Genomic DNA, 19008 nt, shown 5'->3' with positions numbered 1-19008 from the left:
CACCGAGCTGCACAATGCAACCCCGAACCGCACGATGCACCAGACCCGCACGCTGTACCCCGAGCTGCACGATGCACCCCCGAGCCACACGATGCATCAGACCCACACGCTGTACCCAGAGCTGCACGCTGTACCCCGAGCCGCACGATGCAACCCCGAACCGCACCAGACCCGCACGCTGTACCCCGAGCCGCACGCTGCACCCCGAGCCGCACGATGCAACCCCGAGCCGCACGATGCACCAGACCCTCGCGCTATACTCGAAGTGCCCGCTGCACCCCGAGCTGCCCGCTGCACCCCGAGCTGCCCGCTGCACTGCAGTCTTTAGCTGCCTGGATGCAACAGTGCAGAAACAGGATCGCACTCAGCCTGCTCCTGCGGGACTCTGCATTACACACTAATAGAAGATATTGGAGCACTGGCACAGCGCCACGCCAGTCCTTCTACCTCAGTACTGAGCACACTTCTCCCTGCCCGGGATTCTGCGATAACCGAAGTCTTGATATAACGTCATTTTCTCCTAATACACAATGTGCACAACACTTAGGCAAAGATTAGGGAATTGTCTAATGAAACCCAATATCCTGCAGCCTTGTCAGAGGAAGCCGAAAATCTTACACTCCTCCAATGTCTCCAGCAACCAGCGATAGGCCGCTGTCCACAGTACATCATGTATAAGGCAGCTATCAGACCGCCGGCCCGACCGCCATGTCCACTGACCAGAGGTAACAACCTGATACATGCCCGAGGTGGGCTCATCATCTAATACGAGCATGCACGTGTGACCCTGAGGCCTAGCGGCGAGACATGGGGGGGCAGGAGATAAACACATGACTGCTTTCTTCCAAGGACACACCACTGTGGAGCCGTTTATGGAGGAAACCTGCCATGTTTGTCTAATCCTGGACAAGCCCCGATCCTGAGAATGAAAGGACCACCTGGCAGCCTCTCCTTTACATCCCAACCCCCAGCGATAACGCCCCATTCATGTCAATAGGACTGGATGCAGTCACCATATTACTTTAACAAGTTAGATTGGCAGCAGCCTCTGTGGGCGCAGAAATGCTTGCATGGCCATCACCTGGATGGATGTGCCCGGCTGGTAATTGCAGAGGCCATTCTCTGGATGCGGACGTTCTCACCGAGTTGTGGCCGGCACAGCTGTGGACTGGCACACAGCAGCCAATCTGTGCCGTCATCATACAGCGAGACATTCAATACCAGCAGTTGTCAGGATGAGGTTTGTTACTGGTCAGGAAGCGAGGAATTAGGCTCCAGCAGACAATCCCGCTCTGTTCCCGGCATCACTACAAGCATGGCAGAAATGTTCAGCTGCATTTTTTACAACTTAAATAATAAAAACTCACAGCTCCACAACAGCAGCAAGAATTCAGCAATTTATGTCACTAGCGGGGTCACATTTCCCCCATATGGCAGCAGTAGACAGAGGTGAGGTGGGGGCAGCCGGGGTCTCAGCGGCACCTAAGGTAAGAGGACGATAAAGCGGACGCTCAGCTATCATCAGAAATCCTTGTTTGTGACTTACACGTTACAGTTCATGGATTAACTAAGGCCGTGTGATCACTAGAGGGCGCTACAGCCCAAAATGATCAGGACATAGACCCGCCAGGCTGGCAATGCCTCTCAGGAAAGCAAAATCGGAGACATTTGGTAGCAAAAGGACTAAAGGACGGCGATTTAATCCAGCTGGAGAGGGAGCAGAGAAATAATCAGTGTCTGTTATGGTGGCCGGGCTGCGAGCTGTACACCAGATACCACCGACTACCCGAGTGTGCAAGTCAGCCACAAACTGCAAGTCAGAGGCCATTTATGCGCTGACCAGTCAAAATAGCATTCTATTCCCAGAAAGTGAGTTTATCTCCTGGGGCACGCCACATCGCGGATTGGTCGCAGATTTGATTTCAGTTTGCACCCAAATCCACATGTAATGTGTCCATTTACTTTATGGATATTAATGTGAAGCACGGATTGTGCTAGTGACATATTGTATTGCTTGGCCATTGAAACACACAAGGAAATCCACAACTGCGGGATTCAAAACGCATCGATATTAATGGCAAAAATCAGCCCAAAGATAATGGACGTGCTGCAGAGTCAAAATCCACAAAGTGAGTCCAATTTCTACAATGTCACAGATCCGCAACAAGGGAATGGAGTTCTGTTAATCTCATTCACTTTTACTTGGCTGTACTGGACCATGGGTTTGTGGTACAGAACCTGCAACACAAGCCAAAGTGTGAGCCCAGCTTTACAGTCTTCCCAAGGCAATCTGGGCTTTTAAGGGAATCTGTCACCAGGTTTTTGCCACCTAATCTGAAAGAAGCATAAAATAGAGACCCCGACTCCAGTGATGTGTCACTTTCTGGGCAGCTTAGTGTAGCTTTGATAAAAATCACTCTTACCAGCAGGAGATTATTATTAGAGGACTAGTAAACCTGCTGTCAGGTAGTCCTCCATATTCATGAGCTGTGTATAACCCCGCCCTCACCACTGATTGGCAGCTTTCTGCCCATATACAGTGTACACAGCTTCCAATCAGGGGTGTGGACGGGGTTATACAGAGCTCAGCATTCAGAGAACTGCTAAATCTGCAGCAGAAAAAACAGGGATTTCATCAAAACTACAGCAAACAGCCCAGTAAGTGACACATTGCTGGAGTCAGGGTCTCTGCCGCCCCTACATCATGCTGCTACCTAGTTCATATTCACCTTAAATACTGGGATTTGTAGAAAAATACAGAGTCTTTGTGATGTTAGGGTTTTTTTTTCCCTTGGAGCAGCAGTGCATCCCTGAATGTAAGGATAGGTTCACACCAGCATTAGGCAGTCTGCGATAGGCACAGAAAGACAAAAACCCCTGCACAAAGAAGCAAGACACACATCCATCTTATACTGGAGACAAATGTATAAAAAGGGAAGAATACTGGTCTGTCCCTTCAAGAAGAATGGAAGTTTTCAAGGGAGCGTCCATGTGAGCCCAGTCAATATAGGGAAGTGCTCCTGACCGTCCCGCGGGGGGATGGAAGGGCTGTATCACCGCTAGATCAAGATTGGCTTTTGTCTTCTTATAGCGTTAATCTGCGATACACATATGAAGCATTTTAGTTTGTGACTTTTTTTTTCATAACGCAAAATGCTTTGGACATGACGTTGTTACTATAGGTTTCTTTATAAGACTGGTAAAGTGTCATTAAAGAAAATTACCAAAAAATGGTAGAAAAAAAAAATGCTGCAATAAAAATCAAGCATTTTAGGGGCCTGGCATTTACGCTTAATGGGAGTATGAGACAGAAGCCATATCTGCCACCCATATACAAAGAGTTTATAGTATTCTTTTATGGAATGAAATAATGCCAACTGCAGAGCATAGCCATAGAGTAAAAGAAACCCCGGCGTGGACTGCCACACTGGCGCCCGCTGGGTGATGGGAGGCATCACATACACTACATGCACGCTGCTCCCCCAGTGTCAGAGGTAACATTTCAGGCTGATCTTGTGACCAGGTCCTGATCGACGCATTATGCTGCATCTACGGAAAAACGAATCAACAGCCCTATTCATGTGCACACATCCTGCACCTTCTCCCACCACAACGTCCCCAGTGTCAGGCATTCCATGCTGGCTTCTTCTCCAACAGCCGAAGGAAACCAGTTCTCAAAAATGAGGATATCCTGCCTCCCTGGCACTTACAGAGGGCCGTGTCCGAATATCTGATGGGGCGCCACAGAGGTTATGTAACATAAACCATACACAGCCAGACCTTCACTATGTGGCTTCCCTAGCAAACACACAAACCAGAAAATAGCTGCCACTGTGTGCACAGGATCCGCCGATAGCCCAAGAACGCAAGAAAGGCGAAGAGTGCCAGCACAGAAAGTCAGAAGGAGGGCAAAGACCCTAAACTGCAGAACTGCAGGCCTTGTCCAGGAAAATTAAAATGGAGCCCAAGGGACTGGATATGTAAAAACCACAGTGATACTCCCCCTACTGGCAATCACGTGGACTCAGCAGAGGCCCCACTGATGTCACAGTTCCACTGACCCGCTGTCCCCTAAGATTGACTGCAGTGGTCAAGGGACTTTGAGAAGCACGTCATCATAAAGCATCCAATGACCCGCTGCCCAAACACACCTGACCGCTGCAGTCAATCGCCGTTGTGGTCCAACTGCATATGAAATGGTGACATCAGGGATCTTGTCTCTGCACAGACCATGGAGCGGCCTGGATACATGTGGCTGCTGTTTCGTAGTTTTCTTTTAAATTTAATTATATTTAGTTCTTTAGGTCAACTTTTATTTTGCCTGTAAAACATCTTTAAACTACTTAGGTTTTAATTTATTTTTTTTTTTTTTTTTTTTTTTGGGGGGGGGGGGGGATTTGCATATGGTATTACTAGACAAAATCTAGGATAACAATGAACAAACACGCAGTAAGTAAATTAATAGTAGTAATAGTATATGTAAAGTACTTAGTTAACACTATTTTAATTTTAAAAAGAAAGTGTGAAGCGATCCCGCCACGACAAGGTATACCCAATCTGGGTGGACCCGGTCTATCATCTCATCATTCTATGTGACTGCAAGCCTCAAAATAAACAGGGGCAGAGAAGGACCCTGCCCCGACTGTTTGACACCAGCCTATGGGAAGCTATACAGACAAGACGCACAGTCCAAGAGGGGAGCCACGCCAATACAAGGATTGGGTACACCTTCCACGGTGGGAGGGTTTTTACGCATTTTCGATCAAAATGATGTCAGCCGTGTGTCCGGTGTGATTTACAAATGTTATTACTTATTTACTTAGTGCAGTGAATCTATTCATTGTTGTTGAACAAGACAAAAACAAATTAGCACTAATGATTTGCAGTAGGACATTCTGCCTTCCTCCTCTATTATTTAAGTGGATTCCTAGGACTAGACGATCTAATTCACATCAGCGATAATCAGTGGCGTTTTTTGTCCTAATATGTGACCACGGTCACACGATTGATCGTCTATTGCACAAGAAGGACTGCACACGTGACTATTGACCACTAACACCACGCCTGGGCACCAGTCAATAACCAATTACACAAAGCCGAGCAAAGCAACTGCCTGGAAACACAGGAACGAGCGCATTCATAACTGCGAGAAAAGGGAAACGCCGCAGCATTAAAGGGGCTTTGTCAGAGTCTGGTCAGCACTGCGACACACACAATACATCATATTCCATACATTACTGCTCCCTCACCGGACCGGCATGTGATCACCGCACCCAGTCAGTCACTGATTGGTCGGAGTGGTCACATGCCCATGTATCAGTAAGGGGAGGGTGGGTTTTTACATTTTTTTTAACCCCATTTCCTATTTTATGTGCATTAATATTTTACACATTTTTCCAAGAACCACACTTTTTTTATTTTTTTTATTTTGTCCATCACCATAGTAATATGAGGACTAGTGTTTTGTGGGGCAAGTTATAGTTGTAAATGACACCAATCACTATTTACTTTAATGCACCGAAAACCGGGAAAGACATTCCAAGTGCGGTAAAACGGCATTCCACCAGTGTTAGCTTTTACAGAATTCATTATGGTCAGTCCAAGTATGGCGATTCCAAATTTAAAAGAATTTCAATAAAAAACAAAAAAAGATTCAATGGCAAAAAAAAGAAAGAATTTAGCAATTAAAAAACAAATTTGGTTTGTATCACAATTGTCTGAGATTTGCAACTTGCTTTGCTCCTTTTTTAGTCTCCGTAGGGGAACCTGGGATCATTTGCTTGCTTACACTATATACACAATACCACAGTATTGCAGTAAGTAGTGAAATCACGGTTCCCCTTTGAAGCTCAGTTTGTGGCTAAGCTTCATAGGAGAACCAAGATGGCAGTGATAGGGGCTTCAGCAGGTTGCAGGCTGCCATAACAAGCCAAGAGCCCCCATGATTGCGCTGTGGGGGATGGTGAAATGACAACATTTCAATACTGCTGTCAGGGATTGCCAGCGGCATTTACGGTAAGTGGTGAAACAGCAGCCGCTGCTGCTACAGGCCTAAGCTGGCTGTGTAGTACAGTCAGCCCCTTAGCATGTCCCATACAAGTGTCACTACCACATGCCCTGAGTTTAATTTATGTGGTCCTTATTGGATTCATTTCTCAGCTTGCTGGTTGTTTTTTTTTTTTTTTTTTTTTTGGAGGATGGGGAGAAAATGCAAAACAAACAGGGCTGGTGAACGCCTTTAATTACGCAAATAGTACACACAAAACACATGTTCGCTGCTCATTAACACACGTCCCAAAGGATCACAGAAGAGAAGATGGTCAATACATTTTATCTGGGGGAGAAGGAAGTGAACGGTGTGTCCACGGGGTTGGATAAGTGGAACAGAGAGAGAAAAACAGTGCAAATCGCCAATTACCACTTCATTATATTGGGATATTGTGTTCGATTTAATTAAATCCGGATGTCAAGTGCCAATAATAAGGAAGCAGTCACAAACCAAGTCCATTAATATCACATCAGAGGGCCTAGAGCAAAATATCAGCTTGGCCTCGCCGTCCTCACACCATATAAGCAAACCACATTCTAATCCTGTATACTTCATTATGAGTTAAAGGGGTATTTCCCCCCCACAGCATAGGAAGTAGCTTACTGATCACTGGGGCCCCCAAACACTACACAGGATGGCGCTCTGGATCCAAAAAACGAGGTTCAGCAGGGGCCAGCCTTTAATAGAGCAGAAGTGCACATGCTTGACCTCTGCCTCATTTTCTATGGGACTGTAAAATAGTCAACCACTATTGGGTTTATTATATAAAAAAATAAACAAAAAAACCCACAAAACTACAGCTCCTTGTACTTGGGATTCTCATCATTTCTTCAGCAGCGTTTATGAATCCACAAATGTTTCCTTCCCACTGAAGATGAGGCTCTACAGGGCGCTGCTCTCAGAATGCTGAGGGGCTCAGGGGTTGCTCCCTCAGGGATCCCAAAGATTATAAGCAATAGGAAAACACAATGCTGTGCATTCAGGAGAACAGGGGTCTGCTGGGCATTGCTTCTATATTGCCATTTATATTGTGCCCTTTATGGAAGAAGAACAGCAAGAATCTTCTCTCTTCCTGTTTGGGCAAAATGTGAAGGCTGCAGCCGATCAGCGAACGCTTCTTGGCTACAGGATCCCTGCAAGACGCCAATGACAGGAGGTGGATACAGGTCATTTCTTAATTAAAGGGAACATCGACAGGTTCTTGCTAACTTATCTGAGAGCAGCCTGATGTAGGCAAGCCACCCTCCAGATATAGGAGGCCCATGGAGAAATATAGCAGATGCCCACTTCAGATGCCCCAGGTGTAATATGGCCTGACTGATGACGTCACATCGTCAGTGGTCACTAATGGCTGCACTTCAGTTTACATTATGTCGTCTATATGCTCCTGCATGTGATAAATGATGACGCACAGCGCATGTGCATATTATACGCATAAAGTGGGCACAGGCATAACAGGTATCATACCGGCCACCACGCATGCGGGTGCGTCTGCGTACAAACATGAGAGCCATACATCAAAGCAGACGCGTGTGTGCCACCGGCTAACGCACATGTGCCCGCGCACGCCCATGTGCACCCCACGTCCTCTGCACACCAGGACATGCGTCGAGGCACAATATCTGGATGATTGAGTACATTTCACACCCATGGGTGCTCTTTGATTAACACCATGTTTTTCAAGCACTGTCTTTATCATGGGTTGATATAATCAAATCTATTTTACCCAATAACCACATTGCTGACACAGACAGGAGATAAGCATTCCATTATCTTAATGGCCACCTATGCGGATAGATGAGATCCATGCCGGGGTCTGAGCAGTCATTGACATAGCTGATGGTTCTTAGTACATTTTGCGCATATGGTTTGTGTTTGCAGTATAGTTCCATGTCCATTGATACGTTATATTTACTTATGACCGGCATGGCTTTTCGTATATAGAGATTATAACCTGCACAAATATCATTAGGGTCTATTGAGGGCCTAGCAGGGCCATCCGTGGCTGAGAGGGGGTGCCATCTGCAATACTTCTAGGGTGCCAAACTCCGCGGTCAGGTAGGATCAATTGTAGGGACTACATTTAGGGCAGTATTAGTGACTAAACTATTTTTGACCACGTTTATCCCGATTTCATACTACTAGCCCTTTTTTTTTGCATTTATCACCATTGGTGTGTGTCTATGGTCACTTATATATTATATTACAAATAAAGTGTACTGTTTTTAAAGACAATATTTATGTTATACCTGATTTATGGTACACCTTTATTCTTGAATGTTCAGATTACATAGCAAAAACCTGGTGACAGATTCCCTTTAATATTCTTCATTATATTCTTATGCCAACTTGGACCCATTTAGCTTACCACAAAAATAAGACCCAGCACTGGGAAAGGTTCATCATCCTATATAACACATGACCCGGAACATGGGAAAATGCATCATGTCCTCCAGTCTCTGGTCTTGTGGGACAAATGAATGACTTATTGAGCATATTAAAATCTAATTCCTGATCGATCGCTCTCCTGGACAGGAGGATTGTGGTCTACTGAGTGTAGCGTTTCTGCCCGCACACGTACTGGCTGCAGAGAACGGGACGTTTGCTGATCTTCATACCTTCATGTTGGACGCTTCAGTCTCTAGTTTTGTAAGGTGATTGGAATTATCCTCTAGTTCCTGTCGAAGGTTTGTGTTCTCCATTTTCAGCGCCTCCACTTGCTTTAACAGCTGGTCATACGAAGCCGCAGCCATGCTGGGCTACCCCCAGGCCTGGAGAGGAGAAAGGGCAAAGTAACTACTGAAGCACAGAGAAACGACGGTCATATATTGGAACAGGAGGCGATTGTTAGATACAAGTGGAAGGCCTCATGGACAAAGTATTCCCGTTTATACACACGCTAAAAAGTACTACATAGTGACGGACGTGGCCAGATCCGCAGTATCCTGATCACCAGCAGGCGTTACTGCACCACAAAGGAATAGTTTATACACCTGGTGGAAAATCAATAAAAAAAAAACAACAAACAACAGAACTAGAGTGAACAGTTACCTATATAAGGTGGCGACCAGAACGATTTAGAACTACTGTAGATATAGAATATATACCGTATACTTTTGTGACATCCTTTGCCCAGATATCCCATAACATAGTGATATCCACATCTGGAACATTTACTGCATTATTGATAGGATTTGCCACCAGCTGGCCCGCCATCTACTGTATGTGGAGATCAGGCCCCGGCGTGTGCCCTCAGAGAATGCCAAGAATGCCAAGTGCCCCTTCCGGCAATTTAAAGAGTTATCAAAGAAATGTGAAATCTGATAGGGCCACCTCCATAAAACGCAACAGGAACCCTTTCCCAAGACATGTCATATACAGTGCCTACAAGTAGTATTCAACCCCCTGCAGATTTAGCAGGTTTACACATTTGGAATTAACTTGGCATTGTGACATTTGGACTGTAGATCAGCCTGGAAGTGTGAAATGCACTGCAGCAAAAAAGAATGTTATTCCTTTGTTTATTTTTTTTTTAAATTGTGAAAAGTCTTTTCAGAGGGTCATTTATTATTCAACCCCTCAACCCACCAGAGTTCGGTTTGGTTCCCCTAAAGTATTAAGAAGTAGTTCAGGCACAAAGAACAATGAGCTTCACATGTTTTGATTAATTATCTCTTTTTCCAGCCTTTTCTGACTATTTAAGACCCTCCCCAAGCTTGTGAACAGCACTCATACATGGTCAACATGGGAAAGACAAAGGAGCATTCCAAGGCCATCAGAGACAAGATCGTGGAGGGTCACAAGGCTGGCAAGGGGTACAAAACCCTTTCCAAGGAGTTGGGCCTACCTGTCTCCACTGTTGGGAGCATCATCCGGAAGTGGAAGGCTTATGGAACTACTGTTAGCCTTCCACGGCCTGGACAGCCTTTGAAAGTTTCCTCCCGTGCTGAGGCCAGGCTTGTCCGAAGAGTCAAGGCTAACCCAAGGACAACAAGGAAGGAGCTCCGGGAAGATCTCATGGCAGTGGGGACATTGGTTTCAGTCAATACCATAAGTAACGTATTCCACCGCAATGGTCTCCGTTCCAGACGAGCCCATAAGGTACCTTTACTTTCAAAGCGTCATGTCAAGGTTCGTCTACAGTTTGCTCATGATCACTTGGAGGACTCTGAGACTGACTGGTTCAAGGTTCTGTGGTCTGATGAGACCAAGATCGAGATCTTTGGTGCCAACCACACACATGACGTTTGGAGACTGGATGGCACTGCATACGACCCCAAGAATACCATCCCTACAGTCAAGCATGGTGGTGGCAGCATCATGCTGTGGGGTTGTTTCTCAGCCTGGCCATCTGGTCCGCATCCATGGGAAGATGGATAGCACGGCCTACCTGGAGATTTTGGCCAAGAACCTCCGCTCCTCCATCAAGGATCTTAAGATGGGTCATCATTTCATCTTCAAACAAGACAATGACCCAAAGCACACAGCCAAGAAAACCAAGGCCTGGTTCAAGAGGCAAAAAATCAAGGTGTTGCAGTGGCCTAGTCAGTCTTCTGACCTTAACCCAATTGAAAACTTGTGGAAGGAGCTCAAGATTAAAGTCCACATGAGACACCCAAAGAACCTAGATAACTTGGAGAAGAACTGCATGGAGGAGTGGGCCAAGATAACTCCAGAGACCTGTGCCGGCCTGATCAGGTTTTATAAAAGACGATTATTAGCTGTAATTGCAAACAAAGGTTATTCCACAAAATATTAAACCTAGGGGTTGAATAATAATTGACCCGCACTTTTATGTTTAAAATTTATAAAAATTTAACTGAGCAACAAAACTTTTTGGTTTGTAAGATTTATACATCTGTTAATAAATCCTGCTCTTGTTTGAAGTTTGAAGGCTCTAACTTATTTGCATCTTATTAAACCTGCTAAATCTGCAGGGGGTTGAATACTACTTGTAGGCACTGTATGCTAGTACAAAAAAAAAGGGAGGTGCAACTAGTCATTAGAATAGGCGGTCATACTTAAAAATTATCTTATAATATATCAGTTACACAAAAATTATAATGCTTGTATAATAGCATCCTCATAAAGGGAGCACGCCATGGGGAAGCACGCCGCGGGGGAAGCACGCCAGTTTTCAGTATACTGGAGTATTTTGTGTGCACCTGCACTGTCAGCCACCTTAAAGTACTGCTCGTTTATAATGGATCCAAAGCTAAAATGGGACAAGGAGGGATAGCAGTGTATAAGAATAACGATAACTGAAGGGCAAAAAATGTGCTCACATAAATCTGAATAAATGCATAATTGCTAAATTATTATTCTTTACTTCACAGACTTGATAGAATTTACAATAATTTGAAGTCCCATTCAGGAAAAGGGCTCATCGAAAGACTTGTGAACATTTTGGGGGGTTAAACGGGCATGTAGAAGTAGGCCACGGCTGACATGTGACTTGAAATTACCTGCTTCAGACGACGGCTTAAAATCTGTAATTTAAAAGCACTGTGCTAAATAATCCCAAAAGCCTTTATCAGTGGCGTGCAATCCTCTGAAAATCAGGGAAGAGTGAAAAACCAAGGGTTACATGGCTGCAGAATAAAGACGGATTTAGGAGGTTTAGTATTGGAATAAAAATTCTGGATGGCTGCTGCTCTGCCTCACGCAGCGTCCTCCGCCTCACGCAGCGTCCTCCGCCTCACGCAGCGTCCTCCGCCTCACGCAGCGTCCTCCGCCTCACGCAGCGTCCTCCGCCTCACGCAGCGTCCTCCGCCTCACGCAGCGTCCTCCGCCATGGTGAAGCCCAGTAACACATAATGGGGACCTGTCACTTGCCAGAAGTACGCCACCTCTGTGGTGCCCCATCAGATGTTCAGACACGGCCCTCTGTAAGTGCCGGGGAGGCAGGATATCCTCATTTTTGAGAATTGGTTTCCTTCGGCTATTGAAGAAGCCAGCCTGACACTGGGGACGTTGTAGTGGGAGAAGGTGCAGGATGTGTGCACATGAATAGGGCTGTTTCCATAGATGCAGCATAATGCTTCGATCAGGACCTGATCACAAGATCAGCCTGAAATGTTACCCCCGACACTGGGGGAGCGGCGTACATGTAGTGTATGTGATGCCTCCCATCACCCAGCGGGCGCCAGTGTGGCAGTACACGCCGGGGTTTCTTTTACTCTATGGCTAAGCTCTGCAGTTGGCATTATTTCATTCCATAAAAGAATAATATAAACGCTTTGCATATGGGTGGAAGATATGGCTTCTGTCTCATACTCCCAGTTCTTGCAATTCTGGTGCAGGTGTAGATTTGTTGCTCACACTGCACTGTAAATTCATCTAGATCTAGATGATGACACTCATATCTAGCTCTCTGGCCCAGATGTCACCGCTCTGCTGTCCAGAATCCCAGAGTGCCTATCAGCCATATCCTCCTTCTCCTCTCGCTTCCTCAAACTCAATGTGGACAAATCTGAACTCATCATCTTTCCTCCATCCCACAAATCTTCCTTACCTGACCTATCTATCGCAGTCAATAACATCATGCTTTCCCCCGTACCCAAAGTCCGCTGCCTCGGAGTAACCTTCGACTCTGCCCTGTCTTTCACACCGCACATCCAAGCTCTTTCCACCTCCTGTCGCCTCCAGCTCAAAAATATCTCCAGAATCCGTCCTTTCCTCAACCCCCAATCTACTAAAATGCTTGTGCATGCCCTCATCATCTCCCGCCTTGACTACTGCAACATCCATTTCTGTGGCCTCCCTGCTAACACCCTTGCACCTCTCCAATCCATCCTTAACTCTGCTGCCTGACTAATTCATCTCTCTCCTCGCTACTCCTCCGCTTCCCCCCCTCTGCAAATCTCTTCACTGGCTCCCATTCCTTCAGCGTATCCAGTTCAAATTACTAATACGGACCTACAAAGCCAACCACAACCGGTCTCCTCCATATATCTCTGAACTAATTTCCCGATATCTTCCCTCACGCAATCTCCGGTCCTCCCAAGACCTCCTTCTCTCCTCCACACTTATCAGCTCCTCATCCAACCGCCTCCAAGACTTCTCCCAAATATCCCCATCCTCTGGAACTCTCTGCCCTAACACGTCCGACTATCAACCACAGTCGGATCCTTCAGACGGAACCTGAAAACTCATCTCTTCAGGAAAGCCTACAGCCTGCACTGACCCCGCTGCCGCCTCATCACTATCGAAGCTACCGCCTCACCAACACCGGAGCTCCTGCAACCCCCAACTTATTGTCTCCTTCCCCATAATCCTGTAGAATGTAAGCCCGCAAGGGCAGGGTCCTCGCCCCTCTGTATCAGTCCGTCATTGTTAGTTTGCTTACTGTAAGTGATATCTGTAACTTGTATGTAACCCCTTCTCATGTACAGCACCATGGAATCAATGGTGCTATATAAATAAATAATAATAATTTGTTAGTCAAGGAGACGTAGTCCTCAGGACGCCCACAGAGAAGAGGAGATGGGGAACACAACATATTGGCTAATAAGACTAGATTTACATATAGGGAAAAGGAGCAGCAGGGAGGAAAAAACATGTCAGATTCAGGACAGCAATATTTAAGACATGTAAAAAACAAACTATTTATATTCATGGCAACTGACAACTCCAAGGTGAAACGGCGTCTCTCCATTATATACTACTGGCTCTTATCTGGATTATTCCCTTTGCAAACAGTGTTTTAGCGGACACAAGAGGCTTTATGAGAGCCAGTGTCAGCTGCCTACTGATTATAGGATTCTGGATTAACTGCATGTTCATTCATACATGGCATTTCACCCAAAATCAGACGCAGTGATAGAAACTAAGCTCATTTATGGGGGGAAAGAACCACTGAAATTCTGACCAAGCAAAGCTGACAAGCTTGAAGAGAACCTGTCAGCAGGATCATCCATGTAAAATTGAAGGTATGGGCAGAATGGCGCTGTCACACTGATTTCATACATAGCTGTAGTGTAATAATCTGCAGCCTGGTTTTCTTTAAGACATGATACATTTTGGTTTCCTCTGTACTTTGGGGCGGGCCTGTAGGTAGGGTCTTTGGTTAGAGGGCTTAGCCGCGGCCCCGCTGCTTCCTCTGTTGCATTCACTTAAATTTTGGGCTGGTGCCTCTTAGCGGTGGGCGGTGCTCTTGCTGGTGGCGGTCTTCATGACAATGGTGCCGGCGCATGCACATATCGACCTCCGGTGATCTTCACGATAATGGCGCTGGAGGTGGCAAATGCGCAGGATGAAATCTTGGCTAGTCATTGAGTTAGACAATTGGGTCCTGCTTGAAGCACTGAGGAAATCGAAATTCATCATGATGAATTAACAAAAACCAGGCTGCAGATTTTTACACTAAAGGTGCGTATGAAATCAGGATGACAGAGCCATTCTGCCCATACCTTTAGTGGATGATTTTGATGACAGGTCTCTTTAAGCCAAACCTTAAAAAAAAAGCTGCTTATAAATTCATCTATCTCCCAAATCATATGTATTGTATATTGTTCTAGAAAGCAGAAATGAGGGCTGCTGTATGGAGGGTCCTCAGTCTGGGGGCTTCTTACAGAGGTTGTCCTACAGGGTTCCTCCAAGTTGGGAATGCTCTCAATCTGGGGAGGGTAGCCACTACACAGTAACAGAAGTGTCTTTTTCAGGAGATATTCCACATTCTGTACGTACACCTCATGGGTTCCCATAATTATGAGCAGGACTGTAGTGAGCCTCTAAAATTAAATGGTGGAATCCTATTGGCTGTTATGAAAATATATGACCCTATTTCCACGCAATATAGAAAAATCTCGCCCAAAGCGTGTAGGGGCCATCACTGCTGTTGGTTTTTGCAGTCATCTCCATTCGTTATAATACCTAGCGAATGCCCTCATCTCTAGGTTCTGATCGTGGATAATTCCCACACTACTATTTATATCCTGCTCTGTCCACAGGATGGGCGCAGGAGCCAAATACTCCTCATAGGTGATCAAGTGGCTGCAAGAACATTTTAGAAAGAAAATCTACCGCAATGCGCTGCTGAGTGATCATACCGCAGACACTTGTGAAGGGCCAGTAGTCACATTGGTTACATTCCCCACGATGTGCTCTTCTGGGCATTTTTAGCTCGCTTACTGGATAAGCTGGACGTGACCTGATGAGAATGATGATTACGCTAAAGTCCAAACGACTGATTTGCTGGGAACAGCATTTTCTGATCATAACCTGAAGGGGCTGTCTCAATCTGTGGTGAATGTGCAATACATTCACAAAATGTGTTATTCTGTAGAGTTTTTCTGCTACCTATCTCATCACAAAGTCACAATGCTACATTATGCAGTAGTAAAATAACAGATACAATAAAGAAAACCAAAAACATCCCCATTATAGTCAGTGGGGTTTTCTGGTGCGGTTGCATCCATGGTGCAGCAGATCTGTTATGTGCACACAACAGAAACACAGAACCACTGCCGATATCAGAGAACCTCCGCCGATATCAGAGAGCCACTGCCGATATCAGAGAACCGCCGCCGATATCAGAGAACCACCGCTGATATCAGAACCACCGCTGATATCAGAGAACCACCGCTGATATCAGAGAACCTCCGCCGATATCAGAGAACCGCCGCCGATATCAGAGAACCGCCGCCGATATCAGAACCACTGCCGATATCAGAGAACCACCGCTGATATCAGAACCACCGCTGATATCAGAGAACCACCGCTGATATCAGAGAACCACCGCTGATATCAGAGAACCACTGCTGATATCAGAGAACCACTGCTGATATCTGAGAACCACCGCTGATATTCAGAAAACCGCCGCTGATATCAGAGAACCGCCGCCGATATCAGAACCACCGCTGATAGAGAACCACCGCTGATATTCAGAGAACCACCGCCGATATCAGAGAACTGCCGCCGATATCAGAGAACCGCCGCCGATATCAGAACCACCGCTGATATTCAGAGAACCACCGCCGATATCAGAGAACCTCCGCCGATATCAGAGAACCACCGCTGATATCAGAGAACCACCGCTGATATCAGAGAACCACTGCTGATATCTGAGAACCACCGCTGATATTCAGAGAACCACTGCTGATATCTGAGAACCACCGCTGATATTCAGAGAACCGCCGCTGATATCAGAGAACCGCCGCCGATATCAGAGAACCACCGCCGATATCAGAGAACCACCGCCGATATCAGAGAACTGCCGCCGATATCAGAACCACCGCTGATATTCAGAGAACCACCGCCGATATCAGAGAACCTCCGCCGATATCAGAGAACCACCGCTGATATCAAAGAACCACCGCTGATATCAGAGAACCACCGCTGATATCAGAGAACCACTGCTGATATCTGAGAACCACCGCTGATATTCAGAGAACCACTGCTGATATCTGAGAACCACCGCTGATATTCAGAGAACCGCCGCTGATATCAGAGAACCGCCGCCGATATCAGAGAACCACCGCCGATATCAGAGAACCACCGCCGATATCAGAGAACCACCGCCGATATCAGAGAACTGCCGCCGATATCAGAACCACCGCTGATATTCAGAGAACCACCGCCGATATCAGAGAACCTCCGCCGATATCAGAGAACCACCGATGATATCAGAGAACCACCGCTGATATCAGAGAACTGCCGCCGATATCAGAGAACCTCCGCCGATATCAGAGAACCACCGATGATATCAGAGAACCTCCGCCGATATCAGAGAACCACCGATGATATCAGAGAACCGCTGCCGATATCCAACCCCCAGCTACCGGGGGAGAAGCCCCTGGCCGTGCACTGCAGCAAATCTGCCAGCCATTCATATCAGTGGCCCATGTGACAGTGCAGGACAGTGAGTGTTCGCAGCTCTCCCAGATGAGGATCCAATGGACGAGAGCCCCCTCTTACCAAAGGCTCTCCTGACAGATAGAAGCCCCTATTATTGCTTCTTGGATAGGTAGCCGTGAGATCTGGATTTAATACTCGGGGCTGAGTCACTGTATGGCACGGGCTGAAATGTTTTCCACTTCTGCACATCCTTTGTAAATGTTAAGTATTTTAAACAAGCTAAAGATACTCTTCATGTCGATGCCAAAATTCTTTGTCAGTTCCTGTATATGTAAAGTCCGTGAACAATGTGAGCCAGCCATAGGCAATGTGGAGTGACAGGGCACTCAGGGAGGGCTGCAGATATTCAGGGCCAGATGATTCTGCGTATTATCAGCGACTGACAGAGCAGGCTGCCCTCCTGCACACGGGGCAAGGAAGCCATGTAGACCACTATGCTCTATAGCCAGAAAGCAGTCCTCATGTGCTAAGCAGGGAAGCTGCTGTCTGCTGCAGTCCTCGGCACTCACTGTACAGGCAGGAGGCGGCCATCCTTCTGCGCTCAGAGAGCTGTGCTGACTGATCACCACGCGGGCTGCGGTGGACGCTATCGATCACTGCCCCGAGGCGCCCATGACGCTGCAGTATTGATCACACTCACCCGAGCATGGAGAGGGGAGCAGATCACAGAAGGCCAGCTCCTCCACCATACACTAGTTTTTTACAGTAATTTTAAAACCTTTGTGGAAAAGCTATAAAATTGTATTTTTTTGTTTTTACATCCATTTTTCGTTGCACTAATTTGTTGGGGGTCATTTTCACCTTACCGATCCCCACCACTGTGCCTATTCCTGATGTCCCTGTACTTCTCATTCAGGATGACATGTGACCTCTGCAGCCAATCACTGGCTGCTGTGGTCACATGTCCATCTGTACCCATCAGAAAGTACAGAGTGCGCAATCAGGGCAGGCCAGAATGCTTTTCTATGTTACAGCATTCTTTATGGCTGAAGAAAAACAAAAGTGTTGTTCAGTGAAAACCTCAGGATAGGCGATAACTCGCTGACTGCCACGGCCGAGATCCATAGCAATTGGCACATCTGAGGAATTTTTACCCCCGTTACAAAATGAGTAGGCAAGATGGACGCCCACCTGTGGCTCCTTCCATGCTTTATGGGCCTGCCAGAAAAAGCCCCGTAGAGAATGAATGGACTCATGGCCGGCATGTGAACTGCATCTGCCGTGTAACGGGGGACCAGCCGATCAGTGTGGGTCCAGTGATCAAGAAGTCATACTTTGTTTTCACCATATAATGCCATGCAGCCGAATAAAGAAGGATACTGGGAAAACATCTCAAAAGTACATCTAGTGTATGCGGGGTCTTGAAGGAAAAAAAAAAAAAAGAAATGCACCACAAAACCGAAATCCAAAATGCTGTGTGTGTAGACCTTCCAGTAACTTAGACACAATTCACATCCTTCACCTCTGTGTTATGGGGAACGGCAAGACCCACTCACAGAAATCGCATAATCTAAGAGTTAATCTGGATTCTGTGTAGTCTGCCTTATGTCAGAGACCAAACACTCCCACCCTCGGCGACAATCACAGCAGGGCCCTCTCAATCCGGATTTTACACTTTAAGCACCCCCCCCACAGTATATTTATGGTGACTTCTTCTGATGCGCTGACATTATAAGGTGACGCAGAAGATTACAAGGCCATGTGGTGAAGAAACAAAGATGGCCCTCAAATCTGACAAACGAGCAATTGCTGAGGAGTTGGGACTTGGGAGACGGATTGCAAAGGTGTCCAAAATCAATTAAAATTGGTGCAATTAAATAAATATATTGAAGAAGACAGCCGCACTCAGGTTTTGAATTTTTGAATGCATAACAAGAGCAAAAGTTTATTCCAGTCACCACAACATGAAGGCAATTTGACGTGTCGGCTCCAGTTTTCCCAGCATTCTCAGGGACAGGCCCCTTCCGTGCCATACCGGATCCCTACGTATATGGATTATTGCCCGTACTGGGAAACTCTACAGATTTCTTCTTCATTACAGCTCCATTTCTCCTATTTTCTCTTAAGTGAGGTTTGATAAAGACCCATCACGGGGCCGAAAC

At 46.3% G+C, this 19008-nt stretch overlaps 1 protein-coding gene across 2 annotated transcripts in view; it reads right to left on the bottom strand.

Annotated features, from left to right (window-relative positions):
* APC (APC regulator of WNT signaling pathway) overlaps window positions 1-19008 on the bottom strand; it is a 181619-nt gene that overhangs the window by 78276 nt on the left and 84335 nt on the right. For both annotated transcript variants that reach the window (XM_069752824.1, XM_069752832.1), the window contains one exon: window positions 8668-8820. In XM_069752824.1, the coding sequence (XP_069608925.1) occupies window positions 8668-8802 (135 nt within the window). In that variant the 5' untranslated portion in view covers window positions 8803-8820. The remainder of the gene's footprint in view (window positions 1-8667; window positions 8821-19008) is intronic.

Source organism: Ranitomeya imitator, chromosome 1 (genome assembly GCF_032444005.1).
Source record: "Ranitomeya imitator isolate aRanImi1 chromosome 1, aRanImi1.pri, whole genome shotgun sequence".
In the NCBI taxonomy this organism is placed as follows: Eukaryota; Metazoa; Chordata; class Amphibia; order Anura; family Dendrobatidae; genus Ranitomeya; species Ranitomeya imitator.
Note: the sequence above shows the minus strand (reverse complement) of the source record. Positions and strands in the feature narration are given on the sequence as shown.